We start from the raw sequence: 18,683 nt of genomic DNA on the forward strand, positions 1-18,683 counted from the left end.
ACTGACTGAATGGGACCTGAAGTAAAAAAAGTGAGAGACAAGAACGGGGCAATAGATACTGCAAAGGACACAAGAAGTTCTTCAGCAGGCTGGGTTTCAGAGCTGTATCTCCCATGTCTGTAAAAGCTCACAGAAGGACCTGAACGAAGAGAAGGAGGCAAATAAACTCCCAAGGCACTAAGGAGGGACAGAGCTGACCTGGCCAGCCCCCGTGGGGGTGTGGAGGGCTGGGAGCAGCAGCTCTGCTGTACCATGGGGCTTTCCTGTGCCACCCACGGGCAGGACACAGCCCAGGGCTTCAGAGCTCTGCCCCCAGAGCAAACAGCTCGGAGCTGGGGCAGTGCCAGCCCTGGGTTCTCAGCCAGCAGCCCTGGGGCACCTGGGCCCCACCTGCCCCCAGGTACCCCTGGCACTGCCTGCACTGCTGTTTGAGAATCACTGCTTCTGTCTGCTCAAGCTGCTCTGAACTGCTTTAATTGCAGACTTACTTTCATTATATAAATAATATATTAACCATGCATCCTGTTTTCATTCTGTGAGCTGTGGCACCAGTGCAGCTCTCGTGGTAATTGAGGAATTATTCACCCTTTTTTACTCAGTGCACTCATTTTCCAGCTTTTATCTCCTGCATACCTGTGTTCCTGTGTCTCTGCAAAATATCAGACAGGATTTATTGGAGGCACTACAGAGGAGCTGACATTTTCCTTAGGGGTGACTGGTCAATTTACCAGCAGACAGCTGTGTTGTGGATGTGGCTGTTGAGATGTGCTGTGTCTGTGGTGGAGCTGTGCCCGTGGAAGGGGCAAGGTGGGAGCTCCTGCAGGGACAGGAGAGGGTCTGCTCCCATTTCTCTGGGCTGTGACTCACGGCTGAGCCTCAGCTCTTAGCCCGGGTTCTGCTGCCACCTGCACACTAACGATCCCCACTCCTGGGAGGGAACAAAGGGGCTTTTGTTGGAAGTGTGGATGGCCCCAGGTAGTAAGGCAGGATATAGATCACCTCCTTCACTTGGGCTGAAAGCCATTTGTGGATTTGACCCCTCTTTCACCAAAACTGAAGCTACAACAAAATAGGGGAGTGCAAGAACCTTAGTGCAAATGTCACAGCTCAGCAGCTGTTCTGCTGTGAGGTGTGCTGCCTCCCTGTAATGACTTTATTTATCACAGGCTCCTGGAAAAGCAGGATGGACTGCTGCCTTTCCTCTGGGCTCAGAGCTGAGCATGGCTGGGTGCTGCAAGTGCAGGCTCAGCACAAACCCAGAGCTGAGTGCAGGGCAGCCCTGAGGGACGGAGGTGCTGCTGGCTGAGGCTGAGCAGGCACAGCTGGAAACCAGCCAGGCCAGCTGCTCCAGGGAAAACCCAGCCAGGTCACAGTGAGAGTCCCCACTGGCTTCCAGGGGGACTGCACTGACTTGTGGGGTCTCACTGGAGGAGGAGGAGGAGGAGGAGGAGGAGGAGGATGAAGCTGGGAAGTCCTTACTCGCCCCCTCCTGGGATTTTTCCATTTGCTTTCTCTCTCTCCTGCATTTTCTCAGATTTTATGTTCTGGACTCAGTTTGGCATTTTTTCCTGAAATTATCCTCAGCCCTAAGTATTGTAACTGTGAATAAGGATCTCATTTCTTCTATCATTTACATGTTTCCAAGTTTTTGTCCTCCATATCCACAATTTAAAAGAATGCTAATAGGACTACCTGTCAAGAAATGTTACATTGCTGCTTCTGCTCTTAGGTAATTTACATAAATTACCTCTAAACATTACTTTAAATAAAATCCTCCACAGGAGCATAAAATTAAAGTTGGGGATGTGGTTCAGTGGGAACAATGTTTATTACTGTGACTTTCCAGGCAAGTGGAGGAAGCCAGCAGCAGCCAGGTGAGACTTTCCCACCTTCCCTGAGGTGTCTGTGGAGCTGGGTCAGCTCTGACAGACACAGGCTCTCCCAGGGAAGGGGCTGAGATCCCAGTCAGACCCACCCCAGGCTGCTGGACCCAGCACATGGCTCCCCAGAGCCCAGCACTGCTCTGCTGTAGAGTAAGAGGTCACTGCTCACTCGTGTGCATGAAAATCTCCTTATTCTCTTACCTGGCTGCAAGCCCTTGCACAGGAGGGCTCTGTGGCTCTGCAGAGCCCAGGCAGGGCTTGAGGCTCATCCCCTGCTCAGGGATTTCCCCATCAGGGAGGCCCCAGGTCACGTTGCACTGTGCCCTGCAGCAGCAGAGCTCTCCCAAAATCCAGAGCTCTCCCAAAATCCAGAGCTCTCCCAAAATCCAGAGCTCTCCCAAAATCCAGAGCTCTCCCAAAATCCAGAGCTCACCCAAAATCCAGAGCTCTCCCAAAATCCAGAGCTCACCCAAAATCCAGAGCTCTCCCAAAATCCAGAGCTCACCCAAAATCCAGAGCTCTCCCAAAATCCAGAGCTCTCCCAAAATCCAGAGCTCACCCAAAATCCAGAGCTCTCCCAAAATCCAGAGCTCTCCCAAAATCCAGAGCTCACCCAAAATCCAGAGCTCACCCAAAATCCAGAGCTCTCCCAAAGATTTTCCAGCTGTGCAGGAATTCAGACACTGTGTGCTGAGCCTGTCAAGGACAGCTGTGTCCCTGAGCTGCTGCTGCTGTGAGCTCTGCTCTCAGCTGGGCTGTCTCCCCCCACAGCTGGCAGGCTGGAGAAAGGGATCTCTGCTCTGTGCCCGCTGGGGGCTGACATCACCTGCACCTGCCACTGCCACGGAGCTGCCTTCTGGGCTGGGCTGGACCAAGGCCCTGCTTTGCACACACCTGAGCACGTCTGCACACACCTGAGCACACCTGCACACACCTGAGCACACCTGCACACACCTGAGCATGTTTGCACACACACCTGAGCACGTCTGCACACACCTGAGCACATCTGCACACACCTGAGCACATCTGCACACACCTGAGCTCATCGGCACACACCTGAGCACATCTGCACACACCTGAGCACATCTGCACACACCTGAGCTCATCGGCACACACCTGAGCACGTTTGCACATCTGCACACACCTGAGCTCATTCACACATCTGAGCACATTTGCATGTTTGCACACACCTGAGCTCATTGGCACACACCTGAGCACACCTGCACACACCTGAGCATGTTTGCACACACACCTGAGCACGTCTGCACACACCTGAGCACGTCTGCACACACCTGAGCTCATCTGCACACACCTGAGCACGTTTGCACATCTGCACACACCTGAGCTCATTCACACATCTGAGCACATTTGCATGTTTGCACACACCTGAGCACATCTGCACACACCTGAGCACACCTGCACACACCTGAGCTCATTGGCACACACCTGAGCTCATCTGCACACACCTGAGCACATCTGCACACACCTGAGCACCTTTGCACACACCTGAGCACATCTGCAAACACCTGAGCACGTTTGCACATTTGCACACACCTGAGCATGTCTGCACACACCTGAGCACATTTGCACATCTGCACACACCTGAGCATGTCTGCACACACTTGAGCACCTTTGCACACACCTGAGCACATCTGCACACACCTGAGCACCTTTGCACATTTGCACACACCTGAGCATGTCTGCACACACCTGAGCACATCTGCATATCTGCACACACCTGAGCATGTCTGCACACACCTGAGCACGTCTGCACACACCTGAGCACCTTTGCACACACCTGAGCACCTTTGCAGTCAAGCTGAGGCACTGGAAGTTGTCTCTCGGTGGAAAACGAGAGCAGCTGCTCAGGACAGGTGAGTTCAGACATCAGCTCTCCCTTCAGGTGTTTGAAGCTCACAATTTCTCCTGCCTGAGGTAAACGAGAGGCAGAGGAGCAGGCAGAGGACAGGTGTGATCACTGAGCTCTGCAGATGTGCTCAGGTGTGTGCAGATGTGCTCAGGTGTGTGCAGGTGTGTGCAAACATGCTCAGGTGTGTGCAAACATGCTCAGGTGTGTGCAGATGTGCTCAGGTGTGTGCAAAGGTGCTCAGGTGTGTGCAAATGAGCTCAGGTGTGTGCAGATGTGCTCAGGTGTGTGAATGAGCTCAGGAGTGTGCAAACATGCTCAGGTGTGTGCAGATGTGCTCAGGTGTGTGCAAACATGCTCAGGTGTGTGCAAAGGTGCTCAGATGTGTGCAGATGTGCTCAGGTGTGTGCAAAGGTGCTGCCCAGTGAAGCTAAAGGGAATATGGTAAAGGGGTCATAATAAATTAATAATTTAAAGGGGTTTTTTGGTGTTTGTTGCGCTCACCCTGCTGTGTCTGTACCTGCCCAGGTGCTGCATCCTGCTCCCACCTTACCCTGTGTTTGTGGTGGGACTTTCTCAGCCTTGCCACAACACTCACTGAGCAATGAGGTGCAGGTTTAGCTGAGCTGAGCTCAAACAGCTGAGGCTGTCCTCCTTGCAGAACAGGCACTTCATTTATAACCAGCCACTGGGTAGGCAGGCAAGTTTTGTGTCATTAAATGTGAATTGGCTTTGATTTTTAATGGCTTAGTTGGTGGGCTGTGTAAAATAATGATTTTATTATTTATTGATTATTTTTTATAAATAAAGTATGGGACTTGACCTTGAAAAAGGCCTCAGGACAGCTTCAGAGACTGGCTCACAGGTGGGCAGCACCAGCTAGTGCAGAACCATTGGGACTTCTTCAGAGTCTTTTTTTCCTCTTTTTTAGGAGTTTGTTGTGCTGTCCAAGAGTCTGATGAATGACCCCGTTCTGGAGAAGGAAATAGTGACCAGGGCCAAAGAGTACGTGGAGCAGCATCATTCCTGGGAAGGGGAAAGGAAAACCTACCAGAGCCTTGTGCAGAGACTGCAGTGACCTGCAGAGCCCTTCAGGGATGGCAGTGGGACTGGGCTGGGCTTCCTTCTGGAAAAACAGCAGGCACTGCTCCTGTGTGTGAGCAGCCACCCCTGGGCAGTGCCAGGGCACTCCTGGCACTCACAGGGAGCTCCCAGGAAATGTCCTGCACCCCCTGCACACAGCTCCCCTGGCACTGCACAGCACACACCTGCTGGGGCCAGGCTGCAGGAGCAGAGGGTGAGTTGTGGACAGCTCAGCCTCCTCCAGGCAGCCCTGAGGCAGCCCAGGCATCTCAGCCAGCTGGGCAGAGCTGTGCTGGGCACAGGGAGGGGCACAGGGAGCTCTCTGCAGAGCAGCCCAGCTCTCCTGAGCCTGCATGCTGCCCCTGGCACCAGGGCAGGAGATGGCCCAGGTGCCAGAGCTGTGCCAGAGCTGCTCTGGCACAGAAACTACCTCTTGTTTTGCCAGCTCCTTGGGTACCTCTGGGATTTACTTATTGAAAGATTTATGAGACCTGTAAAAAGGGGTGGGGGTGGAGGCATTTTCAGTTTTCTGTGTGTGTTGGTACTGTTTGTTCTCATTTGTGGCTTTTCAGGATGTATTTCAGTGCAAGGCAGCAGCCCTGTCTGGAAGTGAGCCTGATCCCTGGCAGCCCAGGGATTATGGACATATCTTTGAGTCTGGAACTGGTCATCCAAGGACTTGCATCTAGAGAAAAAAAACAAAGCCAGAGGGGCATATTTGTAATTACTTGTTCTTAGGAACCTGTTTGCTTTGTGTGGTCTCGAGCCTGCCCCAAGGAGAGCCTGTGAAATGTTTTCTGTTGCTCCAGTGGCTCTTGTGTCAGACTTTCCTTTGTAATAATGAAGTTGACAGTGTATTTGAAGCTTTCCTCTCTCTTTCTGAAGTTTTGCAAGGTTCTGGTACAGTAAACAAGAAAGCAGTTTGAATGCTGTACATTGATTTCTCCCCAGTTCCCTCCTTGTTTTGTGCTGGGGCTGCTCAGCACTTCAGCAACAACCCCAAGGGCAACCCAGCCTGATTCACACCCCAGCACTGCTGCCCATTCTGCTCACCTTCCTGTAGAGTCCTGGCAGGGCAGCTGGAGGCAGCAGGCAGCCCTGCCAGGCTGGGATGAGCTGGAAGCTCCAGCTGGGTGTCCTGGGAGCCCCCAGCTGGCTCTTGGCCCCTGCACACACTGCAGGGGGCACCTCTGCAGCCCCTGTGGATTTCCAGCATCACACAAGGCAGGGGACCTTCACAGGGAGTAAAAAAGGAGTTTTCCAACTAACTGAGCCAGCTTTGGGCTGTCCTGTTCCTCAAAACCTCTCAAGATCTCTGCCAGCTCATTTCTGATGCCCTGCTTGACTGGCTTTGGTCCTCAGCCATCCCCCCTCCCCTTCCAAGAGAATTGGTCACCTTCTGAGAAAAGCAGGTTTTTAAAAGCAAATAAACCACTCCACAATGAGGGACAGGAGCCCCAGCACCGAGCTGATGCTAAGTGATCAGTAATTGTAATGATCAGAAAGCTTTTTCTGCAGCCTGATACATTTATTACTAAGCTTCAACTATAAATATATTGATCTGGAATTTCTGCTATTCCCAGCAAAACAAAATATGTTCGAGTGAGAAATTCTGCTCCTCCCTCAGAATGTAATTAACATATGATTTTTCAGGCTGTATTTAATCTATAAATATGAAATCTGCATCTGGGGAGCAGCATGCTCATTTGCATGTGGCACCATGCACAACTTGTGCAAGGGAGGCAGAGCAAAGGAAGGAGCCAGCCCCAGGTGTGCCTGGGGAGCCCCAGAGGAGCTGCACTCCCCAGGCAGGGCTCTGAGCTCTGGCACATCCATCACAGGCTCTGCTCTCCCAGCAAGCCTGGCCAGCACCTGCAGGACTTTCATCATCACAAACTGCCACTGGATTTATGGGCTGCATTTCACCCAGTCTTGTGTTCCTGGCCTATAAATATTCAATGAGTCTTGTAAGTCCTTGTAAGGAAAATATGAGACCCATGCAAGCAGTTTGGGGCGTAATTATCTTTGCAGCAACTTCACTCAAATGATTTTATAGGTAAGAATAATCCTTTTGTTGTCCTGCAGCCCTAATTACAGTATTTATCTTCCCCTTCAAAGCCCCACTCCTACCCAGGCAGCTTTTGAAGCAAAGCACACCTCGACGGGCTGCAGCTCAGCTCCAGAAATAGCTCTGGTTCTGTTTGCAGGGAAAGCCTCCATTGTGCACCCACCCCACGGCTCCTTCTGTATTCCAGGACCTTGAAATGTACTGCTAATTAATCTCATTATGAGCATTTTCATTTGCAGTTCACTCTGCCGTGGAATGCCCGGGAGTGGAGCTGCACACAGGACCTCAGAGCTGTTCCCCAGCACTGGGGTGACAAAGCCAGCCATGCCATCAGGATTTCCTTTTAACGAGCACAAAGCACACCCATCCCAGTGCTCAGGGTTAGCTCCCACAGGACACTCAGGCTGGGCTCAGTCTGCCCAGTTTTGGGGTGCTGCCCATTGGGGTTTCCATTTCCAGAGCCCAGAGCTCAGCCTGGCAGCAGGCAGTGGCTTTGAAGGTTTGCTGTCCCCATATCAGGACTTAAATGTGAAAGAAAAACATTAAAATGTATATGGGGAGACTGAAAAGTATTTGTGCCCCCTCTGCAAATCACTGGCCATCAATTTAGCCCCAGCATTACCCCAGTGCTCCCTTTAGGATTGAGACATGCACAGGCACTTCAGTGTTCATTTCCAATGCATTTTCTCCTGTCTCTCAGGCTCATAACTCCTTCTGCCCCTTTCTCTCCTCAGTCTTTTTAATCTTCAGGTCAGGAATCACTCCCCATGAAAATAAAGAAACAGTTTTGTCAAAGGCTTGTCAGAGGAGATGGGTGCTTCCATGTGGAATTCAGTCATTTAATGGCTCAGTGGCATCTCAGCTTTTTTTTTTTCATTAAGTTGTCCAAAGTAATTTCATCACTCCAGAATTTATTTCACTTCCACCCTCCCTTGCCTGCTTGGTCCCAGCCCAGTTCCTTTAATGTTTGCCTCGTGTAAGGGCAGGTCCCTGCAGCCCTGTGCTGTCCCTCCTCAGGGCCTTTCACCCTGACACAGGCAGAGCAAAACCCTCCCCACCCCCAGGGCCTTCACTGCACTGAGCATTTCACAGAGAGCAGCTGCCTATTAAAATGAAAAGTCTCACAGTCACCAGTACAGGAGCAAACTGGAGTAAAAACCAGGACTCCTAATTTTTTAAGAAACAGTTTACATTTTCCAAAGGGGTGGATAATCATCTGCAATTTAATTCTCTCTAAACGAAGCACATTTTCACCAAGTAATTATTCCCTGTCATTCCTGTGACATCTCTTTTAGGTAGCAAATATGGAGGGCACTTCACATCTCACATCCTTTCCAAAAATTGCAGGCCAGCATTTTTGTCCAGTGCCTGAAAAAAGGACTCCAGAAATTCAATTTCCCCAGAGCATCACCATTAAGCTAATTTAAAACATGTGTTTGAAATGAAACACTACATTTTAATTAGACCAGCAGAGAACATCTGGGCACTGAGAAATCAAATTGTGGGCACCTGACCTGAGAGAGCATTCACCCCCCAGGCACCCTGTAACCCTTCCTGCTCCAGAACAAGGGCTGCCACCCCTTTGTGGTATTTTAACGTGCTTCTTACACACAATTCCTATTTCTGTGCACTTCAAATCTGCTTAAGAAAGTCCAGCCACAAGGATAACCTTGCCAGACAGAGGTCACTTATTTCATTTGTCTGATTCAGTCAAGTTTCATCACTCATTGAAACTAAATGCTCCTCTAGTGCTTCAGAAATGAATCCCTGCCACTGACAAGTCCCACTGTCCTTGCAGTGGCTTTAACAAAGGGAGCTGAGTGACCAGATTTACCCTGATTTAACCTGTGATTTAACCTGAGCAATGCAGCAAAGCTCACAGCCTGAGCCTGCCCTTTGCCATCCTTACAGCTCCCGCCTTCTCCCCGGTTTGGGTTTTTATTTTTGCTTTTAAAACCGGCTTTAGGTAAGAATCCACCTGAAATCACTTTAAAGGTTCCATCAGCCCTGCCTGTCCCAGCCTTGCCCTGCCCACCTGGCCCAGCTCCAGGTGCCTGGCACTGGGGCTGGCTGGGCCAGGATCATTTCTCAGGCTGCACCTGGAGCAGCAGAAATCTGCACCTTTTCTGTGTGACAGCACAGCAAAGTGAGGGGCAGTGCACAGCTTTAATAACAATTTCTGCAACAGGAACATCAGTGTTCCACTCTGAATATTCATCCTCTATTAACACCACTTCAGTTTCCCTCTCTCAGTGTGACCCCAGCAGTGCCTCTGGTGTGAGCAGCTTTACAGCCTTGCTCAGAGGCTGCTTTGTGTTTTATATCTATATAAACATTATAAAATAATAAAATATCATAAAACTTCGAGCCATTATGGACTGAGCAAGAGAAACTTATTTGAAATGCTGCTGCATGTGCTGGGAGGGAGGAGAGCAGAGAGGCCCTAAATAGAAATGCACTCTGCCCTGCTCCAGGGACTGTGGGCTGCACTCCCACTGGCACAGGCAGCCCCTGAACTCCCCGAGCCCCAGGTCACCCCCACTGTGTACTGGATGCAGGAGCAGGAGGTTTGGTGCACGTTCTGCCCCGTTACTTTGGGACACCACAGCTCCCTTGGCATCAGTGCCAGAGAATGGAGAGCTCAGTCTGCCTGAGAGCCTCAGCAAACACACCCTGACAGTGAGCACAGATCACACTGCTGCAGTGCTCTCGAGGAGCTGGTAAAAACAATATTTTAACCAAATAACTCACTGCACCAGACCACCAGACCACTGCAGGAGCCCTTGCAAGGAAGCCAAGCTCGTGTCCCAGGAGCTGCCCCAGCCCAGCTGAGCCCTGATCCAGGCTGGGGGTGAGCCCTGCCCTGCCCTGAGGGCAGACACAGCCTGGGCAGGCAGAGCACAGCCCTCAGTGCCCACACCAGCCACGGGCACTGCCACCTGCAGCAGAGACACGGGCTGAGGGGAATGGCTGTGGAGAAACTGGGGTGAAGAGTTCTGGGTGCTGAGGGGAATGGCCATGGAAAAATTGGGGTGAAGAGGAGTTTTGGGTGCTGAGGGGAAGAGATATGGAAAAATTGGGGTGAAGAAGAGTTTTGGGTGCTGAGGGGAATGGCCATGGAAAAACTGGGGTGAAGAAGAGTTCTGGGTGCTGAGGGGAATGGCCGTGGAAAAATTGGGGTGAAGAGGAGTTTTGGGTGCTGAGGGGAACAGATATGGAAAAATTGGGGTGAAGAAGAGTTTTGGGTGCTGAGGGGAATGGCCGTGGAAAAATTGGGGTGAAGAAGAGTTTTGGGTGCTGAGGGGAACAGCCATGGAAAAATTGGGGTGAAGAGGAGTTTTGGGTGCTGAGGGGAAGAGATATGGAAAAATTGGGGTGAAGAAGAGTTTTGGGTGCTGAGGGGAATGGCCATGGAAAAACTGGGGTGAAGAAGAGTTCTGGGTGCTGAGGGGAATGGCCGTGGAAAAATTGGGGTGAAGAGGAGTTTTGGGTGCTGAGGGGAACAGATATGGAAAAATTGGGGTGAAGAAGAGTTTTGGGTGCTGAGGGGAATGGCCGTGGAGAAACTGGGGTGAAGAGGAGTTTTGGGTGCTGAGGGGAATGGTCATGGAAAAATTGGGGTGAAGAGGAGGAGTTTTGGGTGCTGAGGGAACAGATATGGAAAAATTGGGGTGAAGAGGAGTTTTGGGTGCTGAGGGGAATGTCCGTGGAAAAACTGGGGCAAAGAAGAGTTCTGGGTGCTTTGGCTGAGCACTCCTGTGTGTCCCAGGAGGAGATGGGTGCTGCACTCGAGGCTGGAGGAGTCCCTGCACCCCCAGCTCGTGGGTGCTGCAGGAGCTTCTCTGCAGCCCCAAAGCACAGACATGGCAATGGCAAGCTTTTGTAAATGCTGCTACCCCAGAAAACAAGAGACCATCAGGTATTCACTATTCCCAGCCCCAGAACTGGTTCTTTGTGTCCCACACTCACCGTGGCTGTCCCAGCAGCCTGGCACTGGGCTGTGTGAGCAGCTCCTGCTCTGGGCCAAGGCTTCCCCCTCTGTGGCTCCTGCTGCTGGCAGAGGGCAGAGCCTGCTCCTCCAGAGCAGCTCTGGTGCCAGGGCTGGTCCCAGCAGGCACGTTCTGCCAGGCAGCAGTGAAATCACAGCTGACTGTGCCTGGGCTGTGCAGCCCAGAGCTGTCCCCTGCTCGCTGTCTGCTTTCCTCTCCAAGTCAGGACTGACCTTTCCTCAGGTGTTTGGCCTTTGCATGATGAAGGGAGAGACAAATGTACAGGCAAACAGGTGAAACCTGCTTTGCACACAGCTCCTGAGGGCTGGCTCTGTCACTGCCATGCCATCAATTGGTGTTCATGCAAAGCTTGTGTGGCTGCAGAGCAGGAGCCTCACCTGGAGACACAGATCCCTCCTGACTGTGCCAGGACAGCCCCAAAGGAAAGGGGAGCAGAGCAGGACACAGACCCCTCCTGACTGTGCCAGCACAGAGAGGCTGGGGGCACCAGCACAGCCCCAGAGGGATGGGGAGCAGAGCAGGAGCCTCACCTGGAGACACAGATCCCTCCTGAGTGTGCCAGCACAGCCCCAGAGGGATGGGGAGCAGAGCAGGACACAGATCCCTCCTGAGTGTGCCAGCACAGCCCCAGAGGGATGGGGAGAGCCTGCAGGAGAGCAGACCTTGTGAAGCTGCTTCAAATGCAGCCAAGGGGTTCAAATGCAACCCTTTCACCCTAAACACTGTGCACAGGATAGAAATCCCAAAACCCCTCTAACCTGGGAGGAATTGCAGAGGGTTGCTTTTCTGAACTGCACAAAACTCTGTTTATTCTTCCACATCCCTCCTGGATGAGTCTGGAGTGCTGAGCCAGTCTCCCCTCCCAGCAATGAGCGAGGCACACCTGGAGGAAAGCTCCTGCCACCCCTGGCAGCTGTGACAATCCTGCAGTGCCAGGCCAGCAGCAGTGCCTGAGCCACTGGAGAGTCTGTGCTCCATCAGTCCCTCCTCACACCACAGTGTCTGGAAGGTTAAAAAGGAAAACAAACCCAGTTCTGGGGCTGATCTGCTGCACTATGAACACACTGGAAGGTGAGGGGGCAGGGGCTCATTTCTCAGGGGAAATAAATGTTTATGTATCCTGTCTTCTGCACACCCCTCCCGGGCTGAGAGCTGCAGGCTTTTCTCTTTGCTCCAGACTTAACTGCCCTGAGTATTCACTGCCTGTATCTACTGCCCACAAATGATGTGATCCAAGCTCATTCTTTTTTTCCTTTCTTTTTTTTTTGGAGGGGAAAAGGGGAAGAGAGAATCCTCAGATCAGTGAGTGAAATCATTCACAGCTATCCTGTTCTATAGAAAACAAATCCATTTCCCCACCTCCCCACACCCCACATTGTTGCTGCTGCATTATCTGCACGAGCCAGGCACTGGCAAGGAGACAGGGGAAAAATGACAGGGCATTGTAAGAGAATTTAATGAAGTGGCTCCAAATATTGTCCCACAATAAATGAGGTGAATAATGCAGGAGCTGGTTCCAGGTCCCTTCCAGACAGTGGCCATTGTGTGAGCAGCACAGCCAGGGAGCTGGCATGCCTGGGGGACACAAAGGTGGCCCTGTGGCAGTGGCAGAGCAGAACAATGAGCACTGCAGCAATTCCCTGGGGCCGGGAAGAAAGGAGCAGGGGGAGGATGATCAGCCTTTCTGATCCAACAATTTGCTTCTGCTTGAAGAGGGGCTGGTCCCAGCCCTGCATCTCAGAGCTCCTGCTGAGCCCCTGGGGAGGGGCACAGGGCTGGCACTGCCACTCACCTCTACCTGCCTGTCCCTAGAACTGTCCCCTCGGACCCATCCCCTGGGACACAGGGACAGGGCAGAGCACGGGGACCCAGGCACTGCCAGGCTCTCCAAGGCTGGGCCTCCACACCCTGCCAGCAGCTGGGGACACTCACTGCTCCCTGGGGACACTCACTGCTCCCTGGGGACACTCACTGATCCCTGGGGACACTCACTGATCCCTGGGGACACTCACTATTCCCTGGGGACACTCACTGCTCCCTGGGGACACTCACTGCTCCCTGGGGACACTCACTGCTCCCTGGGGACACTCACTGTTACCTGGCTCTTTGTAAAACACCTCTGGGTTCCTCTCTCTGCATGAGGAACACTCACACAGGTGCAGAACACCTCTGGGTTCCTCTGTTCAGGAGGAACACTCACACAGGTGCAGAACACCTCTGGGTTCCTCTCTCTGCAGGAGGAACACTCACACAGGTGCAGAACACCTCTGGGTTCCTCTCTGCATGAGGAACACTCACACAGGTGCAGAACACCTCTGGAACACTCACACAGGTGCAGAACACCTCTGGGTTCCTCTGTTCAGGAGGAACACTCACACAGGTGCAGAACACCTCTGGAACACTCACACAGGTGCAGAACACCTCTGGAACACTCACACAGGTGCAGAACACCTCTGGGTTCCTCTCTGCATGAGGAACACTCACACAGGTGCAGAACACCTCTGGGTTCCTCTGTTCAGGAGGAACACTCACACAGGTGCAGAACACCTCTGGGTTCCTCTCTCTCTGCATGAGGAACACTCACACAGGTGCAGAACACCTCTGGAACACTCACACAGGTGCAGAACACCTCTGGGTTGCCCTCTGCAGAGGCTCACCCCCCCAGCAGTGGCCCTGCCTTTGGGGACAGCACTGAGCCCTCAGCTCATGCACACTGCTGCCCCAGCTCTGTCCAAGCCCCCTCTGGCCCTGTCCCTGCCCCCCAAAAAGTGTCAGGGCTCCCAGGTGCCCGTGTGAGGGTGCAGGACACCTTCTGCAGAGGCCACTGTCCCAGGAGCCCTGGCAGTGCCACCACAAACCCAGGTGGGAGCCAGCAGCAGAGACCTTCAGAGCTCTTACCTGGCCTGCAGGCAGCCCGTGTGCCTCTGCTCTCATTCTGTCTGAGTCTCAGCTCGCCAGGTCTGGCAGGGACACAACAAAGGGTTGGCACTGAGCCACCCCCAGCTCCAGGGCATCCTCCCCTCCCTGGGGACAGTCCTGCCCCCATCCTGCTGTCCAGCGAGCCTCTCCTGACCCAGCTGCAATTCCCTGCCAGCTTTACTTGCCAATTCCCTCTGTGTCCAGCTCATGCTAAGAACCTTAATATTCCTGCAGATTCAGAAAGGGGATTTCCAACAAGCATTAGGAAAATTAAACTTCTCAGGAGCTGTCTCAATCTGACAAGCTATTTCTGGCTCTTTAAAGGATGGTAAGTGAAAATATTGAAGTGGGGGTGGGGAAGCTGTAGTAAGCAAAGGATGCATTAGGGGCAGGAAGGAGGACAGGCAGTGCTGGATGTACCTGAGGCACCCGTTTGTGTATTTACAGCCCCAGAAATACCTGAGTGTGAGCTGTTTAAGGCTCTGTTCTCTGCTGCCTTGGAATAGAAAATCACCATCTCCCACCCCCTGCTGCATCCAAAGCCAGAGCAGCTGATAACACTAATGAGTGAGAGGAGAGCATCTCCCTCGGGGGCTCGGGCTGTGCACTGCACCCAGAGCCCCTCGGGCAGCAGGCTGGGAGCTCCTGGCTAATCCAGCACCTTCCCACCAGGACATGGGCTCTGGGCTCAGCAGAACTGCTGCTGGAGGTGGCACCAGTGCCCCAGCTCGGGCTGCTGCCAGGGCTGGGGGGGTGCCCCTCCCCAGTCCCGGGGATTTCTGCGTGTCCTGCTGTCCCTTCCCTGCAGGGAGGCTGCAGACTGCCCCCAAGTCCCAGCCCAGCCATGCCTGTCCCCTTTTGCTCCTTCCTGCCCCTGTCTGCTGCTTTCCCCTTGTGCCTCCCCTCCCCAGCCCACACCAAGGGGAGGAGAGGCTGTTTATAGCCCAGGGCACTGCAGGGGAGGGTGAGAAGCTGAACCAGGCTTTCAGATGTAAGGCTGGGACTCTGAAGGAGGAGATGATGTAATTTTCTTTAGGAGCATCAGAGTGGCAAAATTTAGCTGTTTGCATATTTCTCAGTAGTGTGGCCTGACTCTTGCTCTAGAACCTGGCAGTTTCCCCTGGTTGGAGGCCTGATTTGTGTGATGATGCTCATGTCTGCCTGTCCTCCCTCGTGGCAGCAATGCTCCCCAGCAGCCTCACAGACCACATTACAGCTGGGTTAAAGAGCACCCCTGCAATTACAGCCCCTCCTCACGGGTGCAGTGGGAGCTCTGCAGAAGATGAGGGGACAAAACAATTAGAAGAGATGATTAAAATCCTCTGGTTCTTCAGGGGCTGGGGTGATTGTGCAAGGACTGTGCAGTGCCATGGGAAAAAAATCCTTCTGAGCTTGCACTTGCAGCCTGCCAAAAATGCCTCTCCAGCTGCATCAACTGCTGCTGCACAGACAATTACTGAGTGTGGGTTAAAGTCAGGGCTGTGTGAGGAGCTTGGTACAGAGCTGATCAATAAACAGGATTTTCCACTATTGCAGAATGCTTTGCAGGCTGGCAGCACTTACTGAAGGCAGGAACACAAGGGGGACTGATTTGCCCTTGGTGTCCTGCTGGGCAGCACAGGAGGAATGCCAAACTCTAAAAGCAAAGCTATTGATTAGGCCTGGGACAGGGCAGTGATGCAAGGAAGCTGCAAAAAGTTATTTGTGGCCAAGAGGAGCACAGTGATTTAGGGTTGGGCCTGATGAGAACAGGATGGAAAATGTGTGTCCACAGACATCAGACAAAGGATTTGCTGAGGAAACAGGAATCAGGTACAGCTGTGCAGGGGGTGAGCTCTTCATGGATACAGGTGAGGCTGAGTCTGCTGACCTAGGCAGTGCTCAGGGAGGGTGCAAGGACAGGGCCCTTCCTTCTGCCCTTATTTCTGCTCCACTCTGCCCTTCCTGAGCTCAGGAAAACGCTGCCAATGGGACTCAGTCATCTCTGCAGTCTCATATTGTCAGGGCTGACCAGTGAAACTCCTTGGATTGCTTTTTCTGTCATTACTGCACTAACTGGCTGTAGGAAGCTCTAATTTAATTACTAGGAACACGGGCCTGAACACGAATAAGCATAGTCCTGTTACACTTCAAAGCTGCAGCCTTCTGCTGCTGGGGACACTGACCTGGGCTCTGCCAGGTGCCACAGAGAGCTGGTGGCACCCTGGCAGGGCCAGCCAGCACAGACAGGGCTGGGGAACTGAGGCACAGAGAGCTGGTACCAGCATGGACAGAGCAGAGCTGGGGAACTGAGGCACAGAGAGCTGGTACCAGCATGGACAGAGCAGAGCTGGATGAATCCAGGCACAGAGAGCTGGTACCAGCATGGACAGAGCTGGGAAATGCAGGCACAGAGAGGTGGTACCAGCACAGACAGAGCTGGGGAATGCAGGCACAGAGAGCTGGTACCAGCATGGACAGAGCTGGGGAACTGAGGCACAGAGAGCTGGTACCAGCATGGACAGAGCAGAGCTGGATGAATCCAGGCACAGAGAGCTGGTACCAGCACAGGCAGGGCTGGGGAATGCAGGCACAGAGAGCTGGTACCAGCACAGACAGAGCAGAGCTGGGGAATGCAGGCACAGAGAGCTGGTACCAGCATGGACAGAGCTGGGGAATGCAGGCACAGAGAGCTGGTACCAGCACAGACAGAGCAGAGCTGGGGAATGCAGGCACAGAGAGCTGGTACCAGGCAGAGCTGGGGAATGCAGGCACAGAGAGCTGGTACCAGCATGGACAGAGCTGGGGAATGCAGGCACAGAGAGCTGGTACCAGCATGGACAGAGCTGGGGAATGCAGGCACAGAGAGCTGGTACCAGGCAGAGCTGGAGCAGGGTCTGTGGCTGCAGAAGGGAGCCTGGCAGGAGCCCCCATGAGCACCCAGAGCAGTTCAGCAGGGAGCCACGAGCTGGGGCTGTGCCAACCAGCGTGACTCGGGGCACTGGTGCCCCTGCAGGCTCCCAGGGCACGTGTGGCAGAACCTGTCCTGTGCAATCCAGCACCACCCTGGCTCTGTGGTGGGGATCTCCTAATGAGCACTGGCAGTACACACAAGCACAGGAGCTCTGCTGCTTCTCCAGCCATTAATATTACATTCGTGGGCTGCTTAATTTGCTGTTCCTCACGGAGCTGGAGCAGGGAGCCTGCATAATGAAGCATTTGTTGACAGAGGTCTTCATATCACATCAGCAAGGAGGTAGAAAATGATCCTGTTTCAGGCACACTGCTTGACCTGAGTGACCTTGGCCCTTGTGATGCTCTGAGGATGAGCAGGGCCCAGGTGCTCTGCCCTTCTCAGGCCATTAGTGCTGCCAGCTTGGAACTTCACCTGTTTAAGCTTCCAAAGAGCACATCACTGATTCCACTGGAAGGAGCATTATTTCTGCATGAGGAAGGTGATGGGTGTTGGCAGCCAAACACTGCCCACAAGGTGCTTCAGCAGATGGCTGGGTAGGGGCACAGGCAGGGCCCACCTGGGAGCTTTCAAACAGAAATGAACTGGAAGCAGAACACAAATCCTGTCTCCTCAGCACTGTGCAGTGATACCCTCCCTTGGTTTAGAGCTCTCCTGTGCTCAGGGGACAGCTCAAGCTGCAGCCAGACAGGCAGGGAGGGATGGCTGCTGCTGGGTGGGGAGCTCGGGCTGCCACCCTGGCACACCTGTGCTGGACACACCTGTCCCCCCTGCCAGCCCCTCAGCTGAGCCCCTGTGCTGGGGAGGGCTGCCAGCAGGACAGCAGGACAGCTCTGAGTGCTGGTGGCCCTGCTCTGCTGGCAGTGAGATGTGTGGCTGCAGAGCTCCAGGGCCCTGCAGGGACAGCCTCTGGCACCACAATGAACATGTAGAAGTGTGTGACAGAGGTCCTGGGCTTGCAGGACTAAATAAATTCATCTCTGGGAGTTTTTTTAAACGCTGGAGGCATTTTCTAAAGCACCATTTGGCAGTGGCAGCTCCTCCCCCGAGCTGACTGCTCAGTGATGCTTGCTGGACTTCGATCAATGCCAAGAGCCCAGCCAGCTCTCTCTGTGACACGTGTGAAAGGCTCTGCCAGGCTGCACCACACGAGTCCTTCAGCCCCCACTGAGGAGCTGCCACAGCAGAACAGCCCCTGGCAGACTGAGAGCTGGCAGTCTGGGCAAACTGAGCACACCCAGGGCTGAACTGAAGCGTCTCCAGGGTGCTCATTTCCTTTCCATCCCATTCATTACAGAAACGAGGTGTGGAAGGGGCTTCTAGAGCTACTTGGGGCAGGCTGCACATACATTTAATTCCTGTTCTGGTTTTTGAAGTCAACTCCAGAGCAGTCTTGTTTCAAACCAATTATTTAGCTGCATTGCTCAGACTTTGAACTCACTGGTGCTTAATGCAGCTGGGTCTAAACCACCATATATTTGGGACTGCTGAAGGGGAAGCTTTTGAAATGAAAGAAGAGAGTAAAGAACCACCTTACCTGATTTATAGGACCACTGAGTTGGTACTCCTGATTGTATTCATGCATAAAGTCTCTAAAAAGAACCAAACTGTATCAGATAAATCTTCTTTCTTTAAACATGCCTCAATCAGTCTGCTCACAGGAACAGAGACTCAAACATGAAAATAAGAGGCAACTGCACAGGAGAGAACAATAAGGTAATTAATAACCCTCAGAGGAGAGTGCTTGCTGTCAGCAGGGCTCTTTATCAGGTTCAGGAGATTGCCAGTGGGAGCCACAGCTGCAAAACGTTCTGTGTGTGCAGCCACCAACACCATCACTGCTTTAGTGAGGCAACAGGATTTGGGCCCACGTTTGCCAGCTGGGATCTCAGCTGACTGC

The 18,683-nt window shown here is 53.0% G+C and overlaps 1 protein-coding gene across 3 annotated transcripts in view; it reads left to right on the forward strand.

The window, feature by feature from the left end:
- Positions 1 to 5,760, forward strand: part of GLT1D1 (glycosyltransferase 1 domain containing 1) — a 45,903-nt gene extending 40,143 nt beyond the window's left edge. For all 3 annotated transcript variants that reach the window (XM_059863368.1, XM_059863369.1, XM_059863370.1), the window contains one exon: positions 4,682 to 5,760. In XM_059863368.1, coding sequence (XP_059719351.1) covers positions 4,682 to 4,828 — 147 coding nt within the window. In that variant the 3' untranslated portion in view covers positions 4,829 to 5,760. The remainder of the gene's footprint in view (positions 1 to 4,681) is intronic.
- Positions 5,761 to 18,683: the final 12,923 nt, after the last annotated feature.

The sequence above is a fragment of the Haemorhous mexicanus genome, chromosome 19 (genome assembly GCF_027477595.1).
Source record: "Haemorhous mexicanus isolate bHaeMex1 chromosome 19, bHaeMex1.pri, whole genome shotgun sequence".
NCBI classification, from domain to species: Eukaryota; Metazoa; Chordata; class Aves; order Passeriformes; family Fringillidae; genus Haemorhous; species Haemorhous mexicanus.